This window comes from Strigops habroptila, chromosome 3 (genome assembly GCF_004027225.2).
Source record: "Strigops habroptila isolate Jane chromosome 3, bStrHab1.2.pri, whole genome shotgun sequence".
Lineage (NCBI taxonomy): Eukaryota > Metazoa > Chordata > Aves > Psittaciformes > Psittacidae > Strigops > Strigops habroptila.
The window spans coordinates 66,669,839-66,689,036 of NC_044279.2; the positions used below are offsets into that span (position 1 = coordinate 66,669,839).

At 48.5% G+C, this 19,198-nt stretch overlaps 1 protein-coding gene across 3 annotated transcripts; it reads right to left on the reverse strand.

Moving 5' to 3' along the window:
- Positions 1-51: 51 nt before the first annotated feature.
- On the reverse strand, positions 52-18,830 carry DDX11 (DEAD/H-box helicase 11). Of its 3 annotated transcripts, none has more exons than XM_030478741.1 (26): positions 18,629-18,830; positions 18,241-18,477; positions 17,517-17,603; positions 15,716-15,870; positions 14,546-14,591; positions 13,903-14,010; positions 13,665-13,752; positions 12,990-13,192; positions 12,265-12,417; positions 12,128-12,174; positions 11,263-11,342; positions 9,922-9,966; positions 9,721-9,788; positions 9,130-9,168; positions 8,532-8,655; positions 7,870-8,004; positions 7,353-7,465; positions 6,377-6,449; positions 5,913-6,016; positions 4,994-5,143; positions 3,063-3,131; positions 2,840-2,940; positions 2,362-2,446; positions 1,727-1,802; positions 1,393-1,547; positions 52-1,292 (listed from the first exon to the last, which is right to left on the reverse strand). In XM_030478741.1, exons 1-26 carry the CDS (start codon positions 18,779-18,781, stop codon positions 1,239-1,241), a joined length of 2,748 nt encoding a protein of 915 aa, XP_030334601.1. In that variant the 5' UTR covers positions 18,782-18,830; the 3' UTR covers positions 52-1,238. The 3 variants fall into 3 exon arrangements, with proteins under 3 accessions (XP_030334601.1, XP_030334600.1, XP_030334602.1); XM_030478740.1 differs by having other exon boundaries at positions 7,870-8,007; XM_030478742.1 differs by lacking the exon at positions 18,241-18,477 and having other exon boundaries at positions 7,870-8,007; positions 18,629-18,820.
- Between the last annotated feature and the right edge of the window lie 368 nt (positions 18,831-19,198).

The following is a 19,198-nucleotide window of genomic DNA, read 5'->3' on the forward strand; positions in this document are numbered from 1 at the left end:
TGAGTTTGGTAAAAGCAGGAAGCGTGCTCATTGGGAGTGTGTTAAGGGAAAGCCCAGCTCTCTGCTCGCCTCAGGCTTGGACTAGCCTTACACCCCAGCTCTTATAAGCAGGTGCCCCCCACTCCTGCTTTCACTGGCTTTAAGGCAGAGCTCATGGCAGACTGTGGGGTTTGTACCCGCTGAAGGAGCAGGAGCTTCACCACGGAAGTTTCCCAGGAGCAGCTGTTTCTTCCCCTGCAGGGCTAATGAACAGAGGAGGAGTGAGCACCAGCTCTTTGTCATAATTATTATAAGTGCTTTCTTCATTGTGAAGAGCCTTGAGCAGTAGCATCCAGCTGCTGAAAGTGGCAGGGACTCAAAAGAAGCGTCTGGGAAGAGACTTGCTCAGGGTGACAGGAAGAGCTGGGGAGGGCTGTGGCCATCCCTGTTGTTATCAGTGATCCCCAGCCTAGGAACCAACCTCAGGAAGGTTACATCAAAACCCAAAGTTTTACCATTTTCCACAGAAAGGTACTTTGCTGTTTTTACTGTGCCCAGGTTTTTGAATTCAAAAGAGCAGAGCAATCCTGTGCTTAAGCATGATCAAAGGAGAAGCGCTGTGCTGTATTATGGCCATATTGTTACTCCCCTTCAAAGAATGAAGCGCTCCTTGAATCTATTACTTGCTTGAAGCAAGGTAGAAAGAAGGGGATAGGAAATGTTACCTTTAGCTGCCCTGTCTTACCAGTCTGACACTAATTCCAACATGACACAAGCTACTGGCCTGATAGTTTGTAATTCTTGTGAAAAGCTGTTTTCAGTGGTCATCAAGCCCCCTGCACTTGGTGGTTGATGGGAAAAGGCAGATGTGTTCAGTCAAAGCAATGATACTCCCCATACTTAAGTGTTTGGGTTGAAAATATTTAATCAATTTAAATAAAACCTTAACAGCAAAACAAATGTAACAAATGTAACAAAACAAATGTAACAAAACAAAAATGTAACAAAACAAATGTAACAAAACAAAAATGTAACAAAAGTAAACAAATAGGAGCCTGTCACTACTCCCTTCGCCTGTCTCAGGCCTACAGTCAGCCTGCCTCCCAGTTATGGTGCCTTACCATCATAGCGCTCAGATACTGAACAGCAAACGTCCACACGGGAGGCAGAAAGCAGAGATTCACAAACTCCGTGGTACAGAAAAGCATGAACTTGTGTTGCTTCGGGTGTTCTTCAGAGGGGTACCTCACAGAATTGGCCTACAGCCCATTCCCTGGGCCACAGAACAAAGCATCCAGCTTCCCTCGATGGAACTAGAAACACACAAAACCAGACAGTTTTCCCCTGGCTTTACTCTGAAGTGAAAACAGAGGCAACAGCTGTGGTAGCAGCTCGTAAGACACAAGTTCTGACCTTTCTTAACTCTGCAAATGCTGCTCCAAAGGCAGGTTTCACCTGGGTTCTCTCCCTGATCCACTGTGGCAGTTTGTTAAAGACAGCAGGGCGTGCGTACCTGTGATCCAGGAGCAGGATGCTTGCAAAGTCCTTCTGATGCCGAATGGCTCTGCCTGTACAGAGTGCACATCCACATTAAAATAGCCCACTCAAGTGTTTGTTCTCGGGCAAGGAAGCTCATGCTCCCATCATCTGTACTTAGACGGATTGGTAATGCATCCTTTTTCCCACCCTCCTAATTCAGCGCAGTCACGTTTTGTATCCCCCAGCCTGGCAAGGAAGGATGAATTACCTATTGACTGGTTTACTGCCTTCATGCACAGGTTTTCAATCAGCACTCTGCTAGGTGCCTGGCCAGTAGCTCTGGGCTGGAAAGGAGAAAGAGGCAAGACTGAACATGAGGCAGATGTAAATCAAACTGGGGAGTGTTACTGACAGAGTAAGGCACATGCTTTTACCCCTGCAGTGTGAGAGGCTGGCCAAGCAGACCCCAAGCTGAGAGTAAGGAGGGACAGAAGAAAGGTTGCAGTCAGAAAACTATGCTGAGCATTCACAAAGAGCCAGCCCAAGGCCCTCTCAAAGGCAATAAAACTTGCCCCCAGCTGCTCAGGAACAGCATCTCCAGTGGGCAGTGAGAAAGAACAAGCGAGCTGAGAGAAGAAGTGATCCTGGCAAGCAACTCCTACCACCATGCCACCTCCTCTGAGGTGATGATGGGACCTTGCTCCCCATGGAACTTGGGGCTCCCAGTGAGCCCCTCCAATGAGCTTCTTCCCTGTGCTTAGGGCCACGTGTATGTGTGCAGTGTGGACTCCTGGGGCAAGCTCAGAACAATAATGTTTGAAGGCAGCCCTGGGATTTGTGTGCTGTGCGGAAAGTTCATACTAAAAACCAGAAGTGAAACAGGCAGATGTGTGTCTCTATTACCATTTTTTTGTCAAGCCAAGTCATTTTTTCCTGGAGCTCTGGAGATTTAATGTTGGGGTAAGGCATTCCCACCATAATCACACACCTGCAAGGGAGGAGGACTGCATTATTCTTAATGTCTCATCCTAGAAGCACTTTGCCAATAGACTGATGAATTAGAGGTCACTGCACCCCTGAAAGACAGCCAGCCCTGAAAACCAAAGGCGGCAATAAAGCACAGCAGTCTGACAAGCATGTTCTGAACAGAAAGCTGCAAAGGCATTCAGGGTGCCAGAACAAGGGATTATCTAGCACAGCAAGCCTAACTGCATTACTCATGTGAAAGGTAGCCTGGACAAGCGGGTTTTACACCACCCAGCAGACCTAGGCCGCATTCTCCCCAGGATTTTCTATCTATGCAAGTACCGACATATCCATCCTGCTTGGAACCACCACACCACAAGCCCAGCGCTCACCTTCCAAGAAGCAGCCCCCTTACCTGCCCAGGTCATCGGAGAAGTTGATCCCTTCACTCATTTTGCCTCCAACCACAGAAAGCAGCAGGGCCCCTGTCATCTGTCCTCCTGCCTGGCTGCAGCGCTGCAGGAGAGGGACCAGCAACTTAAACCACATTTCTGTGCTTCAGAAACACTCCCACAGCCGGGCTAGAGCCCTCCCACTGCAGTGCCCTCTTCAGCAGCGCTCCCACCAGCTCAGCTTACCTTTATGCACTTGGCATATTCCACCAGCACCTGCTCCACCTGGTTGGCTTTCTTAGGCTCCTGAAAGATCTGCCAGGGGCACAGTGCATCGGTTGCAGCAATGGGAAGCAAGCAGTTTAAAGAAAGCAAACCCTTTTCTCCCATGCTGTTAAACAGCACATGTAAGGGCAACCTGCGTGAAAACCCAACATAAGCAGCACCTTTCCCCTCCACTCTGGAAGCACACTCCATGGTCACTACAGCACTTCTCAACTGGGAAGCTGAAGGTTTCTGAAGGGAACAGCAGCTGCTCCTGCCCCTCGACATTCCCTTTCAGCTGTGGCAGACTTTACTTCTGCAAGAAGTAACAAGTCACCTGGGAGCCAAAAGGCAGGAAAGCACCTCTCTGAGTGACCCAGTGGAGTGAGGAGTCCTCCAGCTGCAAGATCTTGGAGGACAGTGACAGGACCAATCAATTCAAACCAGCAATTAATCCCGAGTAATAACTCCCCTGGCATGGTGAGCAAATTAGTTTTCTATGCAAAGCATAAAGTAATATTTCTTTATGTTATTTTAGCATGCCTAATTAGTTACTGAAAGCCCCTGCAGCTAATTAAGCTGTATTTTGATAGATGCTGCACTTTGGCCCAAATCACAAGTTGTTTGCCTAGTAAACAAGAGGTGCAACATCTGTCTTCTCTGTGACAGTAAAGAACCTGAAGAATGTATTTTCTCTTGGATAGCAAGAGGTACTATCAAATTTTACCAGCCACAATCAGTCTTTCAGTAGAAAAATAACTGGCAATTACAAACATAAGCCAAAACTATTCATCTTAGTAAACAGCAGCTATTTAATCCTCTCATTTAAATTAATTTTCCCTGTGTAATTTATATATAATCTTCGTGTGATCTCACCACAGCCACCTCAGGAAAGACTTTAACCTTCCTTTGCTATGATACAATCTTGTGTGTGGGCAGCTGAAAGTCACACTTGCTGCACTTCTACCGAATCGCTTTGCTAATGCATATCCAATTTGCTGGAGACTGCAAAGGCCAAACAAGAACAAATCAGAGCTGAGAGGCAGAGCAAGCTGCGTGATTGTGGCACAAAGCCTTGGAGGCACCAGGCAGGCCCTGGGGACCCTGCCAGAACACACCTGACAGGCACCAGGAGTGATACACATAGAGAAGCTGAAGCACAATGCTTCCACCACAAAAATCTGCAGCAGATGCATGTGCCAGAATGCCTGCACCAAGGCGGTGAAGTATCTGGGACTGTGCTCTCCTAATCCACACGGCAAGTTATTTAGCTTTTGGTAAATGGAACTCACAGCCAGGGTATATGCAATTCCTGGCACATGATCCAGGATCCCTGCCCCATGTCCTGAGATAGCCTGACCTTCAAATACTTGTGAGAGTCACTACAAAGACTTGATATTTGAAGTCGTCTCCCTATTGAATGTTTCTCATCACTTCAGCAGCAGAAGTCACCACTGCTAGTCCTTTAACTCTCTGTGCTTCTACCAAAAAAAATGCCACCATTTGTCCTGTGAACCACGGTCTGGTCCCACTCTGCCCAGCCCTTAGCTGTGCTGGTCTGTGGTCAAGGGCTGAGCCTGGCCAAAACAGATTCTCTATAAAAGCTCAACCTGAAGAGCCCCCCAGCCACACAGGCACAGCAAGGGCTGTCTCCCCTCATGGCTACTACACAGACTGTGTTCTTACAGAATCTATAGCTGCATTTAATCTAATTTAGATCCCAGCTCAGTGATCAGCCACCCGGGAAGTATCATTTCTACATTACTGGAGGGATTAGCTAGATAAACATCCGCTCTGCTCTGCTGTGCAGACTATGAGAACAACTCAGCGAGAGAGGCCCGTAATGCATATATAACTGTTTGGTTTCTGAAACCCCCATTTAAAGTTCCAGCTGGCCCTGGCTGCACAATTACCTTCTTCTTCGCTGCCAGGCGGGTGAGCAGCCCTGTCTTCTCCCAGTGAGCATATACCTGCTTCTCATACTCGTAGGAGGGGAAGAAGCACACCACACCCCCTGGGACCACGTTGCACAGGTTGCAAAGGATTCGACCCGTCTCATCCATCTGCAAGAGAGACAAGAGCATATTGCAGCTGACAGGAGCTCAAGCGAATGCCACTCCAATTCTGTGCTCAATTCCAGGATCACACCTCCCTGTGACATGCCTTAGGGAAGGAAAAATGTGGGAAATATGCCAGGTCCAAGAGAGCTCTCTAATGGAGTTGGGCATCACCAAAAAAAATCTGCTTGGCCTCTCCTCCTAATCCAGGGTTTCTGTTACTGCTCTGGAGCAGTGGTCATTCAGGAAAGGAGTGTTTACATCCATTGTCCAAGTGGATGGGACCTGTCACAGAAGAACAGATGTGGGGAGCTAGCTAGCACATCTGGTGGAGATTCAGCAGGGGCAGAGCAGAGCCAGTGCCTGGCCTTGAGTCCTTTCTGGCCCACAAGAGAAAGAAGGTAAAATTGCAGAAACATCTGCTGCTACCCCTATGGTTTGGGCTGCACTCTGCAGCCTGCCACGCTCCTCTGCCACCGAGCCCTTCAAACCACAGGGTCAGAAATCTCCTTCTGAAGCCCAGCACACAAATGCAGGATCTCAGTGCAGCCAAACAGGAGCTGCTAGTACTCCTCATCTCCAATAGCTACCTCTGAGCAGGCAGCTCAAAACCTCTTTTGCTGCTACTCTTTCCCAACTACTTGGCAACACACCAAATCCTATGATTTCCTTGCCGTGGCTTTTGACTGACCCACCTTTCACACACTGTCCTATGAAACAGAAGCATGTGAGGCAAAAAAGCAATACCAAGGGAGGGAACAAAGGGAAGACTGACCATCTGAGGCAGGTCTCTCGTCAGGTAGGTGAACTCCAGCTGCTGGTTGGAAGGACCACTGCAAAGGATTATGGGCAAAATGTTTTCTGGAGGAATCACATGTCCTGCAGAAAAAAACACGTGGTGAGAGTCGACATCACTGCTGTTGGCACAAACCCCACTAGCTGAAGAGCTTTACCTGTGTGCAATGACAAGAGGCACACGTTTGCCTGGCTAAGCCAAAGTGCCCAAGTCACTCAGCTCTGACTTCCACTCCCCAAGCCCCTGTGAAGAAGGCACAGCATGCTGCCTGTGACCACTGAGGAAGCTCAGAGTGGAAGGGAACTAGCATCCCTTTGCTGCCACGACTGCTAGGAAAGATGCTGTGGTGCTTAGAGGGCTGACAAAACAGCAGCAAAGGCAAACAGCAGCACTCTGGTCTCACAGGGGCAGATGGGCCCTGCCTGCCACCCTGGCACACTCACCACAGGAGAACTCCACGACACGTGCAGGGTCCACACCAGCACAGGACAGCAGCTGCTCTCGGAAATCGGCCACCTAGGAACCACAAGCCAAAGAGAGGTAAATTACTGGTGTCCCAGAAGGCACTACATCAGCAGCACCAGTGCCGAGGGAGGGAGGGAGAACAGCTCAGCCCCCGGTGGGTCGCTGGCACAGGGCAGACGGGCTCCCTCTGTGATGAGGAGCCCAAGGGCGCGGGAATGCGGAGCGTGCAGGCCAGGGCTGGGAGGCGCGCTGGGGCGCGGGGCATGCGGGAGGACACGGCGTCAGTGTAAAGCCCGCGGGGCCCGGCGGGGCCCGGGGCCGCTGCCCACCGGACACCACGTCTACCCCGCGCCCTGCCCGCTCCTCGGCGCCGCGGCCCCCCGAGCGAGGAGCGGCGGCGCCCCCTGCCGGCCCGGCCCGAGCCGCCGCTCGGGATTTCAGGACATTGATGTCCAACAGGATAAACGTAACGAACCGGGATATCTGGCGCACCCCGTGCAACACAAACACACTGCCTCTTAGGTACTGAAGCAACAGGAGCTGCACGACAAGCTGCCTGCCACCATACCAATGCTGAACTCCTAATTTTACTGAAAGGTCCCCAGTGGGATGGTTCCTGTGGGATCTCTGTCCCTCTAGGAGGTCAGATGGTTCTAATAGGTCCCAGCTGCTACCCATGCTAGTTCCAGCCTACCATGAGCTCAGCTTCAGCCTGGATTGTCCCGAGGACAAGGCTGACAAGGGCAATCCTTGCCCTTGCACCTACGGCTTTCTGCATAAACAGGCAGGGAAACAGTACCAGGGAGATAAAAGGAGACCTTTTCCCCACACACTCCATTGGAAGGGAAAAGAAGAGCACAGCCCAGTGGGGCCAAGCTGTTATCTTTCCATGCCTGCTTGCAGAGAGCACCAGACACCTCCTGAGACCTCAGCATAGCGTCCTCCTTCCCTCACCGGCTGCATGGTGCCCCCAGCAATAATGACAGCACGGCATTCTTCCACCACCTTGGCAAAGTGGACAGCTGGATTCAGCAACAGGAATTTGAGGCTGCTCTGACCAACTGTTCCTGGGAAAAGGAGAGAGACAGCATCAGGAGCCAGCTGTGACACACACACACATTAAAGAGATTCTCTCCTGCCCTGGGCACTCTGGCAGGTCTCCACCTCCCAAAGCAAGGACTTGCTATTCAGCACTGCCAGAGGCAGCAGCAGGTAACGCCAGCCTGGAAGTTACCTTCTGTTCCCTAATGTTCCTGGAAATCTTCCTGCAGAAGAGGCACAGTAAATGGCAAGGAAAAACAAACGACAACAAAAGTGGGAGCAGAGCTCTGCAAACCCTGGCCTCCATGCTCTTGGTTAAGAATCCCTTTGGGTTCATGAGCATCCTCAGACAGACCAAGCCTGTATCACTGCCAGTGAAGCACCCTGCTTGCGACTCATGCTCCTCTCCCCAGCTTGCCCTCTGCAGTACCTTGCCTGTTGAGAATGACTCTGCCATCTTGGTTTGCATTGGTGAGGGCTGAGAGAAATCCTTCAATCTGCATCAGTGGAGAGGCAGTTCGGACCTGGTCGTTCTCAGCCTCCACGGCAGGGCTCTGGGGAGTACCTGCTGGCCCAAAGAGAAAAGGAGAGGCAGGCAACTTAGGCCACGCTTCTGAAGACAGGGACGAAGCATGAAATATAGATGGGTCCCTTCTACAGAATCACAGTACCTGGTCTATGTATGCGGGCAGAGAACAAAGACCCAATAAAGGAGAGAACCCAAATTCCATCTCATTGCTAGGGGAGGGAATAAATAAACAAATTTGTTTTTTTGTAGCTGGCACCACTAAACAGCGCTACCCACAGCAGCTCAGGTCCCAGAGCGAGCACGTCACAGCAGCGCTAAGCTTGAGTGCATGCAGTGTAAACATGGAACTACATCATCATTCAGCTTTGAATGGACCTCAAGAGATCTTCTAATCATATGTCTAGTTGCCCTGGTCATCTAGTCAGATATGTTAAAAACACCTGTGCACAGCAGCTTCTGGTCTCATTCTTCAAATCTGTCTCTCCCCTTTCCTCATACAGGCAGATGGAAGTTCGACAGCCTCATTGTCTGCGGATGCACGAGTGCAGGAAGCCTGAACTCACCCTCTTTATCGGCTCCCTGCTGGAGGGTCAGAAGAAAGTTCTGCAAACCACTCAGCTTCTGGTTCTCCTTGTTGGACTTCACAGCTGAGGCAGGGCTTCCATATCGCTCCACAAACCCGAAAAGCTGCCAAGCAAAAGCCAGAAAGACTAAGTCTACCAACAGCAGGAACCAGACTAGATAAAACCAGGTTTGCTTGCTTGCCACAGGTAAAGTTCCTTGGTAAGTGTTTGCGTACCAACCCAATCAGAATCTACCAGCACAGCACAGAGCTCCCGTTACTTTCCTCCACCCACTGAACCAAAACCAAAGCAAGTGTCTGATGTTTGTTCCTCCAGTGCAGTGCAGCTGACCAGGTTGGCAGGTTTGAGGCCAAGCAGCACAGCATTAGCACTGCTGGAATACACCCTGTTGTCTTGTTTCTTTGCTGTATAAGCAAAAGGTAATCTGCCCATCTAGTGCTTTCTGCAGGAACCATTTTGTTTGCAGAGCAGGGTGGAGAAGACAGGCTCCCACCCCAGCTGCTGCATGTTCCACTTCAAACTCAATGTGTGAAACAGCATTTGAACACAGCTGACCATAAATCCTCAGGGGCAGTACCTTCCTACTGATGAGGCTCTTCTCGCAGTAACGCTGAACCTGTTGGAGGAAGACAGAAAAATGAACTGGCATTCAGCATCCCTTCTCCCATCCTGCTGCCCTTGGTCCCTGAACATCAGGGGGATCACCTGCTGTTCTTGCTGTGCTCTTGGGGAGGGGTGCACAGTTTGTTGTGAGCACTGACCCCCAGACAACAGTTTAGCACAAAGGCTTTGCTTCCAGAATAGGAACACACGGGGTTAAGGTGCTGTGCTTGGAGGTTTGTTTGAGGGATGGGGTAGGTTATTGGAGTAATACAGTTTCTACATCCTCAAACCTTACAGTTTAGCTTTTTCTACAGACAGCCTCTGCACTCATACATGTTTAATTCCTTCCTTCCCCACACCCCAAGACCACCTGTCCAGCTTCAGTGCAATTATCCAGGTAGCAGCAGCAAAGATCTATACACTGGGGAGGTAGGGAGAGTCCGCTAGAAAGCAGGTTCTGCCATGTGAGCCTTGCCTCTACTTCCAGCTCTCATACATGCTTCCTGATGACCTTGAACAAAGTCACCACCACCTGTGCCCTAGCAGACGACAGCATTTGCATCACCTTGAAGAGGTTGATATTGTCGATCTGGCTCTGAAATAGAAAGTCATTGATGGATTTTAGCACTGTCCCTGAAAGAAAAGGGGAGAAAAAGGAGAACAAAATTATTAGCTGCTGGGTCTGCAGCCTCTCACTACCCTGACTGATGCCAGGGCAGTGTCCCTGATGATGGCTGCACACCCCAGTTGTTCACTCCAGCCTTACCTGTTTGGGAAACTGCCTGACAGCTAGGATTTTGGTTCACATTACCTGTAAAACATGAAACTGATTCAAGGAAGGCTTACAATAGGCCTGTCTTTAAAATGAAGCAAGACTAACAGCTGAGCTGAAAGGGACACCACACCAGGACAAAACCCAGTAACTATAATTCTGCAAAATGTAGCTATACAGACAAAACACCAGCTCCTGCTCAGTTTTAATTTCCTCTGTAGGGCAGCCCTACACTGGAGGACAAGTGTTCTGCTGCACCCTAAGGAACACCACCTACATTCCTTCTGTAGCAGGAGGCAGCAGGTAGGGTGGGTGCATACAAATGCTCACACACTATGTAGTCATCATGCTGCAAAGATGAAGGGACAGGGACTGCAGCGCATCCTTCACCTCTCCTCAATGCAGCAGCAGGAATCTGAGAGGCTCACAGTCTATCAGGCAATCGGGAAGAGGGGAAAACCTGAGGAGAGCTCCACGCCCAGACCCAGGCAGCCAGAACAGGATTAATTGCTGCCACTCACTGTGTTTTGTGTCCTAGTGTTTAACACCCACCTCACATCTCACTCTTGCAGCCTCAATCAGGAAGCTGTACACAGGCTGCATTTTCTAATGAAAGCACTTAACTGAGTGTGGGTAAGAGAAGAGTGGCAGGAACAGAGCAGGAAGAGAAGTATAGGTTTGACAGAAAGGCAGAGAGAGAGCACCACCAGGTCTCTGCACCAGAGAGCTGCATTTCCCCTAGGCGAGGAGAAAGTTCTTTATGAACTTACGACAGGTTCTCCTCAAGACACACTGAGGTCTAGCAAACAGATCATTAGAGGAAAGGAGCCCTGCAAATTCCAGTGGATTTAAAATCACAGCAAAGTATTTTCTCTCAAAGGAAAGACACCACTCGGGAAAGATTCATTCTGCAGAGGTGCACCTGACACAGGTAGAGGCCTTGCTACCAGATGAGCCAGATTTATTCTGTTCAGGTCTTGCGCTGTCCTGATCACTGCCACACATCTGCTGTATTCCTCACTTAGTTATCTACCTCAGCCCCACCCAAATCAGACCTGAAAACCACACAGAAAGAGAAGGAAGCTGCCTCTACCAACTTACGATGTCATCTGCTGCTCCCAGCTAATCAAACGATGAGAGGGCGTCAGGCAGACACCAGTCAACATCCCCATGTTACAAAACAGCCCAAGAAATACAATTACTGACATCCAAACCTATACATGGGCATCACTTCCCCACAGTCTCTGCAGACGGACAAGGGGGATAGTGCCCTGCGGAAGCACCAACTAGCTCAGAGTCTGTCAGCATCCCCAGAGACAGAACAGGCTTGCTTACCTCCCAGCATGGCCACAAACCGCTCTAGCAAATACAGGATCTGTTTAATGTACATCAAGTTCTTTGCCTTCAAACGTTTCCTATGAAAAATGAGACAGATATAAGGCCCCAAAACATCTTCAGGGACTAACTCAAGCAGCTGAGTTGCAAAAACAAGCACCTGAACACCCCTTCATTTTGGGGAGACAGGAACCAAGAATGATTTCTCCCAGGCTCACTCCCCCTGTTTGTGACAGGGCACAGACCTCTGGATATCCAGCCCAGAGCACTCACTCATGCACTCCACACTGTTCCTACCATTGCCCTTCTCCTCACACACTAATCACAGTTTATTTATTACAATGGCAGTGATGCCTCAAGGCCCTGTTGCAATAATGCTCCACAAATTCCAGGTTATTAGCATTGGGCGCAATGATCAGCCACTGCAGGGATGACGAGGTGCAGAGCCAAACACCACATATAGCTTCCTCCTCCTCCTTCTCAGAGCTCACTGCCTCTGTCGTAACGCCACTCAGCACATGAAAGACTAAGGTCCAGGAGAGACATGAAAAGGCTGAATCTTTTGAAACTCTGAATCACAAAGCAGGAGCGATTAGAGAGAGAGATTGGGAAAGGAACTGAGAGCATAAGGGAAAAGCAGAATCCTCACAGTATCCCCCTTCTCACTGCTTAATACCAGCCCCAGGAGTCACACTTAGGTGGATTCTAGACAAAGATAAAAAAGCAAGTGGCTTTTCATCTGCAAAAGTATTAATGCAAATTACTTTCCACTAGGGAAAAGCAAGAAAGACCTTGTAAACATGAGAGAAGCCCCAGCATCCGCGCTGCCTGCCACTGTTCTGCTACTTTCCTCCAAGATCCTCACCTGTATCGTTCCATGTACTGCAGCAGCTGGGAGTGGGCACAGCACAGCTACATGAACACAAAAAGGAACTGTTACTAAGGAGTCAGGAAAGGGCATTCTGCTGCAGCTCACATTAACCAGACCAGGCTATAACTCACCTGAGAGCCACTGACCTCCGCACTATAGATACAGGTGATGGTGTCTATGAGGTTGTGGGCCTCATCAATGATTACGACCTGGTCCTTCAGCTTGATCCCAGCAGCATTCCTGGTAGGCTCATGCAAGAGCATCTGATAGGGCAGCACCACCAGCTACAGGAGAAGCAGACACTTCTCTGATTCTGGCCCTCACCCTTACAACCTTAGCGCACTCCCCAACCACTCGTTGAAGGCCTGTATTAGATGGCCTCACAGAATTCAGTCAAGTTACTTACTCTTATTATGGGAAAGGTAGGAGGAGAGACAGGAACACATGCTTAAGAGGGGCACTGGGATGTAAGCTGAAGAGAAATGATTATGCTACAATTGCCTATCAGCTCAGGTTACATTCTGAATCTCCTTTGAAGCACTGAAAGCATGTCTTCTGATAGAGAACCAAGCAAGGAAGAAGAGTAGTGGCAAGAGCTAAGATTACACCCATGTGTCAGTATTGCCTCAAGAGTTATTGAGCCTTTCAAGTATTTCAGAATGTTGAGACATACTCACAGCCTATTCATTTCAAATGCATCTTCTCATTTTTCTTTGCTTTCTCAGCACAACTACAGCTGACAGAAATGCAGCCTGTTTACAAACTCCCACAATATTTACAGTACTGGAGGGAACAGGCAATTAGTTTATTCTTAGATCCCCTAGCATTAATTCTGCTAACACTGCGTACAACTTACCTGTGCAGCGGAAATGGCATATCGACTCCCATAATATGGGCAAGCTTTGGTCTCCCTTCCCAAAGCCACCAACTGCTCAATATCCTTCACTTCCACTAGAACTTCATCACGGAGAAACTGCATTTGCTCATAGGAATAAAATGGGCATATGGTGCGACTCACACGTCTCTTCTTCCCTTCATTCTCTTCATCACTCTTTTTTTCTAACAGCAGAAATCAAAAGAAAGCTATGAGCAACACACACAATAAATGGAAATAACCACTTTGCAGAACCTCCTGCATTTCAAAGCAGGCTTTGTCATGTGTACTTCTGACTTATCATCTATTCAAAAGTTATTCATCATCTCCACAGTGGACACTTCTCTTGCCAGTTTGCTTTAGCCACATGATGCTTTCCCATATTTCTAGTGCTTAGTTACAAAGACAACTATCCTCCCGTTGCATAAGTCCTGACCAACTTAAGACATGCAGAAAATCCATACAGACTTCAGCAGCCTAGCCTGGAAGTCAAGAAGAGTAAAAGTGCTGAGGATCTCTAGCTCTGCTCCTCCAACCTGACATTTCCAAGCTCCTACCACCCTCTTGCTAGAGCTGAATGGCAGTGTGCACTGTCTCCAGGCTCTCACACCAGCTTTATCAGCGACTGTTTTCCCAGCAATGGGAAAATGTTCCTACCATGTTTGTTCTTCTGCATCTCCATGCAGCGGTCGTTGATGAGTTGGAGAGCCCCAAGGCGTCGCACCTCCTCATTCACACACAGGTTCTTGGACATGCAAAGAGAGGAAAAGGTAGGGGGTCAGTTAAGAACCGAGTGCCCTGTTTGCACCCTTTGCTGGAAAATAGAAGATTTCTTTAAAGCAATCTCAGCCCAGTTAACACACACTCAGGGTCCCTTGTGAACAACAGCACATACCTGCCTGGATCCCAAGGAGACCAGACGTGTGTCTTTGCCAAAAGGACTTTTCTGCACCTCACGCACAAACTGAGACAGCTGGGAGTGAGTGCGGCTGCAGTAGTAGATCTACAATGAGGAAGAACAAAGGGAAGACAAGAAGAACATGGAAGCCAACCTCCTACCCACAGCCAATCCTGCAAGGAAGCAGCCAAGCCCTTCAACAAGGTTAATCCTGCTCAAGCCTTTAAGGGAAGGCACACGTTTGAGTGTCACCTTACAACTGTTAAGGCCAACAGCCTTATCTCTCTTTTCTCTTATGCATTTGCCTTTGTTTCCATTTAATTTTCCAAGGCCTCTATAAAACCAGGGACTCACTGTTGGAGAGTAATAAAAAACTGTTTCTTCCAGTGTGCTTTTACAGCAAGCCACAGCAAAAATTCAGCAATGCTAGCAGGGCAAGCTGCTTAGACAGCCAGTGTCACCCAGAAGGAGATGAGCACAGCAGAACTGGTTGCTCCTATTAACAAACTTGGCAGCTCTTGGATGCTAGTTCCTCAATCCTTCTGTACTGCATGACTCTGGGAAGGGTGCAAGGAAGCCATCACTCTGCTCACTCCTACGCTGTTCTATGAGGAGGCACTATTTTCTTTCCTCATCTCACCTTAGTCACATGCTCCTCTTCCAAATCATCATCATCTTCTTCCAGCCTAAGAAAAGAGAAAGCTCAAACAGTTTCCCTTCAGCAGATCACTGGCACTTAGAATCAAATGATGCTCTACTTCAAGAGAGAGGTCTCAGGAGAGATGGTTGTATCATCTCAAGAAGAGCCTCAGATCTTAACTTAGGAGGTAAAAGAAAAATTGACTTTTTAAGAACAGTGTAAGCGTGCACAATCAAGTCAAGCCTTGCTCTTAAAAACACGTCTGTAGGGTTGTGTCTTTAGCAACTTCAAGATTTATTTTTTCTTCTTTTAAATTTGAGACTTCTAAGCCCCGGGCATAAGCTAATCAGTGCTGTACTATTCTTTGGTGAGCTTCTTGATTTATTTTTGTAAAACTTTCCCTTTAGAGACAATTTACCACCCTCAAGCTATTGCATAAAGAAAAGCTTCACGAAGATACTTAGCTGCCATAGAGCTCCTCCAAGGCAACAGCAGTTTAATGTTTGATAAACTACATATAAACGAAGTAGTGGTTTGGAACTTTTAAGGCAGGAGGATCTGTCTAGATACTAATTAGTAAATTAGTATGTTAAATGTATTTGACTTTCCATGCTGAAGCATGGCTTCTGGCTTTCTGCATGAAGCTAATGTATGAGAGACAAGAGTGCATGGGGTTTTCACGCTGAAGCTCAGTCTTTAGAAATGTGAAAATCTCTCCCTTTAGAGTACCAAAAGATGCCAACACTAATCTGCAGCACTGACAGCTTCCTGATGCCCCGAGTTCTATTTTGCTTTTCCAATGCAAGGAACCTGATCTCAAGCCATTCGCTCCACATCCAGGGGCATTCTTTGGGAAACTGGGCATGGTTAAAAGCAGGACCTTGCCACACATTTTAACAAAGGTGCACTTTCTCAGAAATCACTTCAGGTCACTCTGATCAGCCTAATAAAAGCTTAAAAAAAAACCCCAAAACAAAACTCCCCCCAAAATACCAAACCGACCAATTAAACAAAGAACCCACCAGAACAACCACAGCTTGAATGGGGGATAAACTCCAGATGTGCACAATCACAGGTGAGATCTTTTAAATCAAGGCAAGCCAAAAATGATACAGAAAATATTTCCTTGGCCAGTACACACAGGGGAACCCATTTAGTCCCTGTCCTTACCCAGATACCACTTTTTTTTCTTCATCACTCTCATATTCAGCAAGAATCAGCTCCTCCTCATTGTCATCCAGCTGCTCTAGAGCATCTCCAGCTCCCTCTGAAAGAACCTCCTTGCTGAGCTGAAGAAGGCGCTTTGTCTCATCCTCCTCAGCTCTCTGGAAGGAACACATGATCACGTTATTGCTCATGCAGAAAGACAGGCAGCACGCTCCTCACTTTATGCCATGGACAGGTCAGAAGACAGCACAGTCCCTTGCAAGTAACACAGGGAATGGCTTGCTGGGGAAACCCACAGCAGGATAAACAAACACACCAAGGGTGTCTGAAGCTGTTCAGCCCCATGGAACATGGCTGTCACCAACAACCAAAGACTTGCCCACACAGACATATATAAAGGGAAAACATAAAGAATCCTCTATGTAAAAGGCCCACTGAACTAATAGATCCTGAAATGACAATTCCATGTCAGCCAGTTTTAGTCGCTGAAAGCAGCCCATAAAAGATGCCTGCCTGAGAAAAAAATAGTGTGTAAATAAACCCAACCAAACATATAAGGACATAATCAAACACTCTGTCCACACTTAACTCAAAGCGAGGATAAACTCAGCACTTTAGATCACAGAGCAAAAGGCTTCTCTTGCTGTTTTTCCTCCAGTTACGTGGTTCTTATTCTAATGCAGGTATAGCCTTCTACAAAAACTCCATTACACTGTTGAAGAATAGTTTTCTGATCAACTTTGTGTCCTGATAAAGAAGAGTTCATTTTTTCAATCTGAAAACAGGATCTTCCAATGTCAGTAAGCGTTTTTACCATGGCATTATGAAGAAATGCTGTTAGTGAGCACTACAGAGGAGATGAATCAGTTGGTTTTCCTAATCTCTATAATATTGTCTCATTTGCTTTCTTGTTGTTTATCACGCTTCTCATTTCATATGCTTTTCATCCTCTTTTAAGACATGAAAGTTCTTTGTTCCACTTATTTTTTATTTGCTGTTCACCTCTGAACCTTTGCTATTCCTGCCGTATGCTTTTGACAGGTGTTGACCAAAACATAACAGAGCACTTGAGATGAAGCACCCTAGAAACTAATAACCTGAAAGCCTAATAATTCTGCCTGTTTAGGGGCCTGATGTGGGTATTTCTGGGAAGTTTGACTCATACCATCAAAAAGCTCTTAAGAGTCAAGACTACTGAGGCCAGTTCACCCATCTAAATAGCAGGAAAATGTATCTGTGAACTTTTTATATGTAGAAGAGACACATATCTGAAAAGTACAATCACATTTGCTATGAAAGTATACAAGTGTTCCTTAGTGGTGAGCAAAGTACAACCAAAGCCTGACCTGGCTTTTTCTTTTGTGGGGTGGGTGTCTTCTGTTCCCATGATCTTAAATTTAATCACAGTTTGTTCTACAGCTTTTATTCCAGAAGCACAGAATGTTCACACATGCTTGTAAAATAAAGAGCTTTCAAAATGAAGAAAAATGAAAGTATTAAAGCTTTTAAAACAAAAGCAGAGGGCCAGAAAGCCATCAGAACACACACCCTTTCTCTCCACACACAAACATCATCACAGGAAATTCTCTATGCAAAACCTGTTTTTCATATCTGTACTTTAAACAGAAAATCTAACCAAAACTTTTGGATGGCCAGTTTCAGGAACCTAACACAAAGGGCTCCCCAAGCCCCAAACAGATAAACAGGGTTGGAAAATCCCACGTGAAGCCGCAGATATAAGCAAGTATGAACTATGTTTGAGGTAATGAAAACAGAAAGTTCTGATCTCCACAGGATAACTCACCTTCCTCTTTGCTACGTATTTTAACTGCACATTATGGCGAATTTTCTCAAGACGATCTTCTCGCTTTTTCCTCCTGATCTGCTCTTCCTAAAATAAAGGGAGAGCAAAGGAAGGATGAAGTGTGTTTAGTCCTAAACCCTGCGTGTAACTTTCCTATTTCTCATTTTTTTCCTAGAAAAAAATTAACTCTGAACCCAAACTGTCAGTACACAGTCCCTTTCTCCTGGAGTGCATGCCTATTATATATTACCATGTTTAGAGCAATATAGTTTCCTATCTTATGCAACCTGTGTAGCAATGCCTCACCCCTCATAACCAAAACAAAGCCCTGTGAAACACAAAGGCCACCACCAAAGTTTGGCTTGTGTGTTTTTGCAATCATCAGCCAGGGTATCAGCCTGTCTGATCCTCACACTTTATGATTTTACCCATCATCTACACAAGCATTTAATAGAATCAGAATGGTTTGGGTGAGAAGGGACCTTAAATACCATCTAGTTCCAACACCCCTGCCATGGGCAGGGACACTTCCCACTATTGGAAGTTGCTCAAAGCCCTGTCCAACCTGGCCTTGAACACTGCCAGGGATGGGGCATCCACGACTGCTCTGGACAACCTGTTTCACCACCCTCACAGTGAAAAGTTTATTCCTAATATCTAATCTAAATCTACCCTATTCTAGTTTAAAGCAATTCTCCCTTGTCCTGTCACTACATTTCCCAACCTTTAGCCTGTCCACCAAGTCCCGCTCTTCTTTCTTCTGCACGAATGCCGTAACCCAGTCCGGTTCCCCAGCGGTGCCTTGGCTCTCGGGGTGTGCAGGCCCAGCCAGGGACGGACACTCCTTCCCCTCCTGCCCGCTCTCCTCGACTGCCAGAAGTCGCGCCTCCTCCTCCCGCTTCTTCTGCTCGAAGTCTCGGAGCCAGGCGAGGGCCCCGCAGATGAGGCTCAGTGATTTCCCCTGCCACAGGACACCACCACACACGGTGAGGTTCTGATCCTCCGCAGCGCCGGCCCGCTCGGTGATCAGACCCACACCTGGCCCCTTCCCCCGCTACCACCGTCCCTCCCCACCCTGAGGGGCCTCCGTGCTCCTCCCGGCTGCGGCTCACCGTGCCCGTGGGGCTCTCAAAGATGCCGACCCGGCCAGCCTCCAGCGCGCCGTACAGCGCTGCCATGAACTGCTCCTGGATGAGGTACGGCGTGTAGGGGAACGGGAACTGGGGCGCGCCGGGGCCCGCCGCCGCGGCCTCCCCGCTCTCCATCCCGCCGCGCCGCTTCGAACCGAGCGCCCGAGACGCGCCGCCCCCTTCCCGTGACGCCCCGGTGACGGCGGGCGCGGGGCGGAAGAGCCGCCTCTCCTCTGAGGATAAAGCTCGGTCCTTCTCCGCTAGAGTGGGGTGGCGGGAGTGCGGAGGTTCCGGCCCTTCTCGCCCGGGAGCGGTGCCGTGCCCCCCGCTCGCCGGCCTTTAGCCGGGCCGTGGCTTCGGGGCACTGGGTGGTTCTGCGCTTACTAAGTCCTGGTTCCTCTTCACCGCCAGTGCTGCCCTGCCGCCGCTGTCCCGCTGTTGGGCTGCGGCCAGCTGAGCACCGGAGCCGCAGGAGGAAAGCCAAGCCTCAGCGCCTCCCCGGTCTGGCCAGGGTGCCCTTCAGGAGCCGCTCGCCTCAGCAGAGTCGGCGTG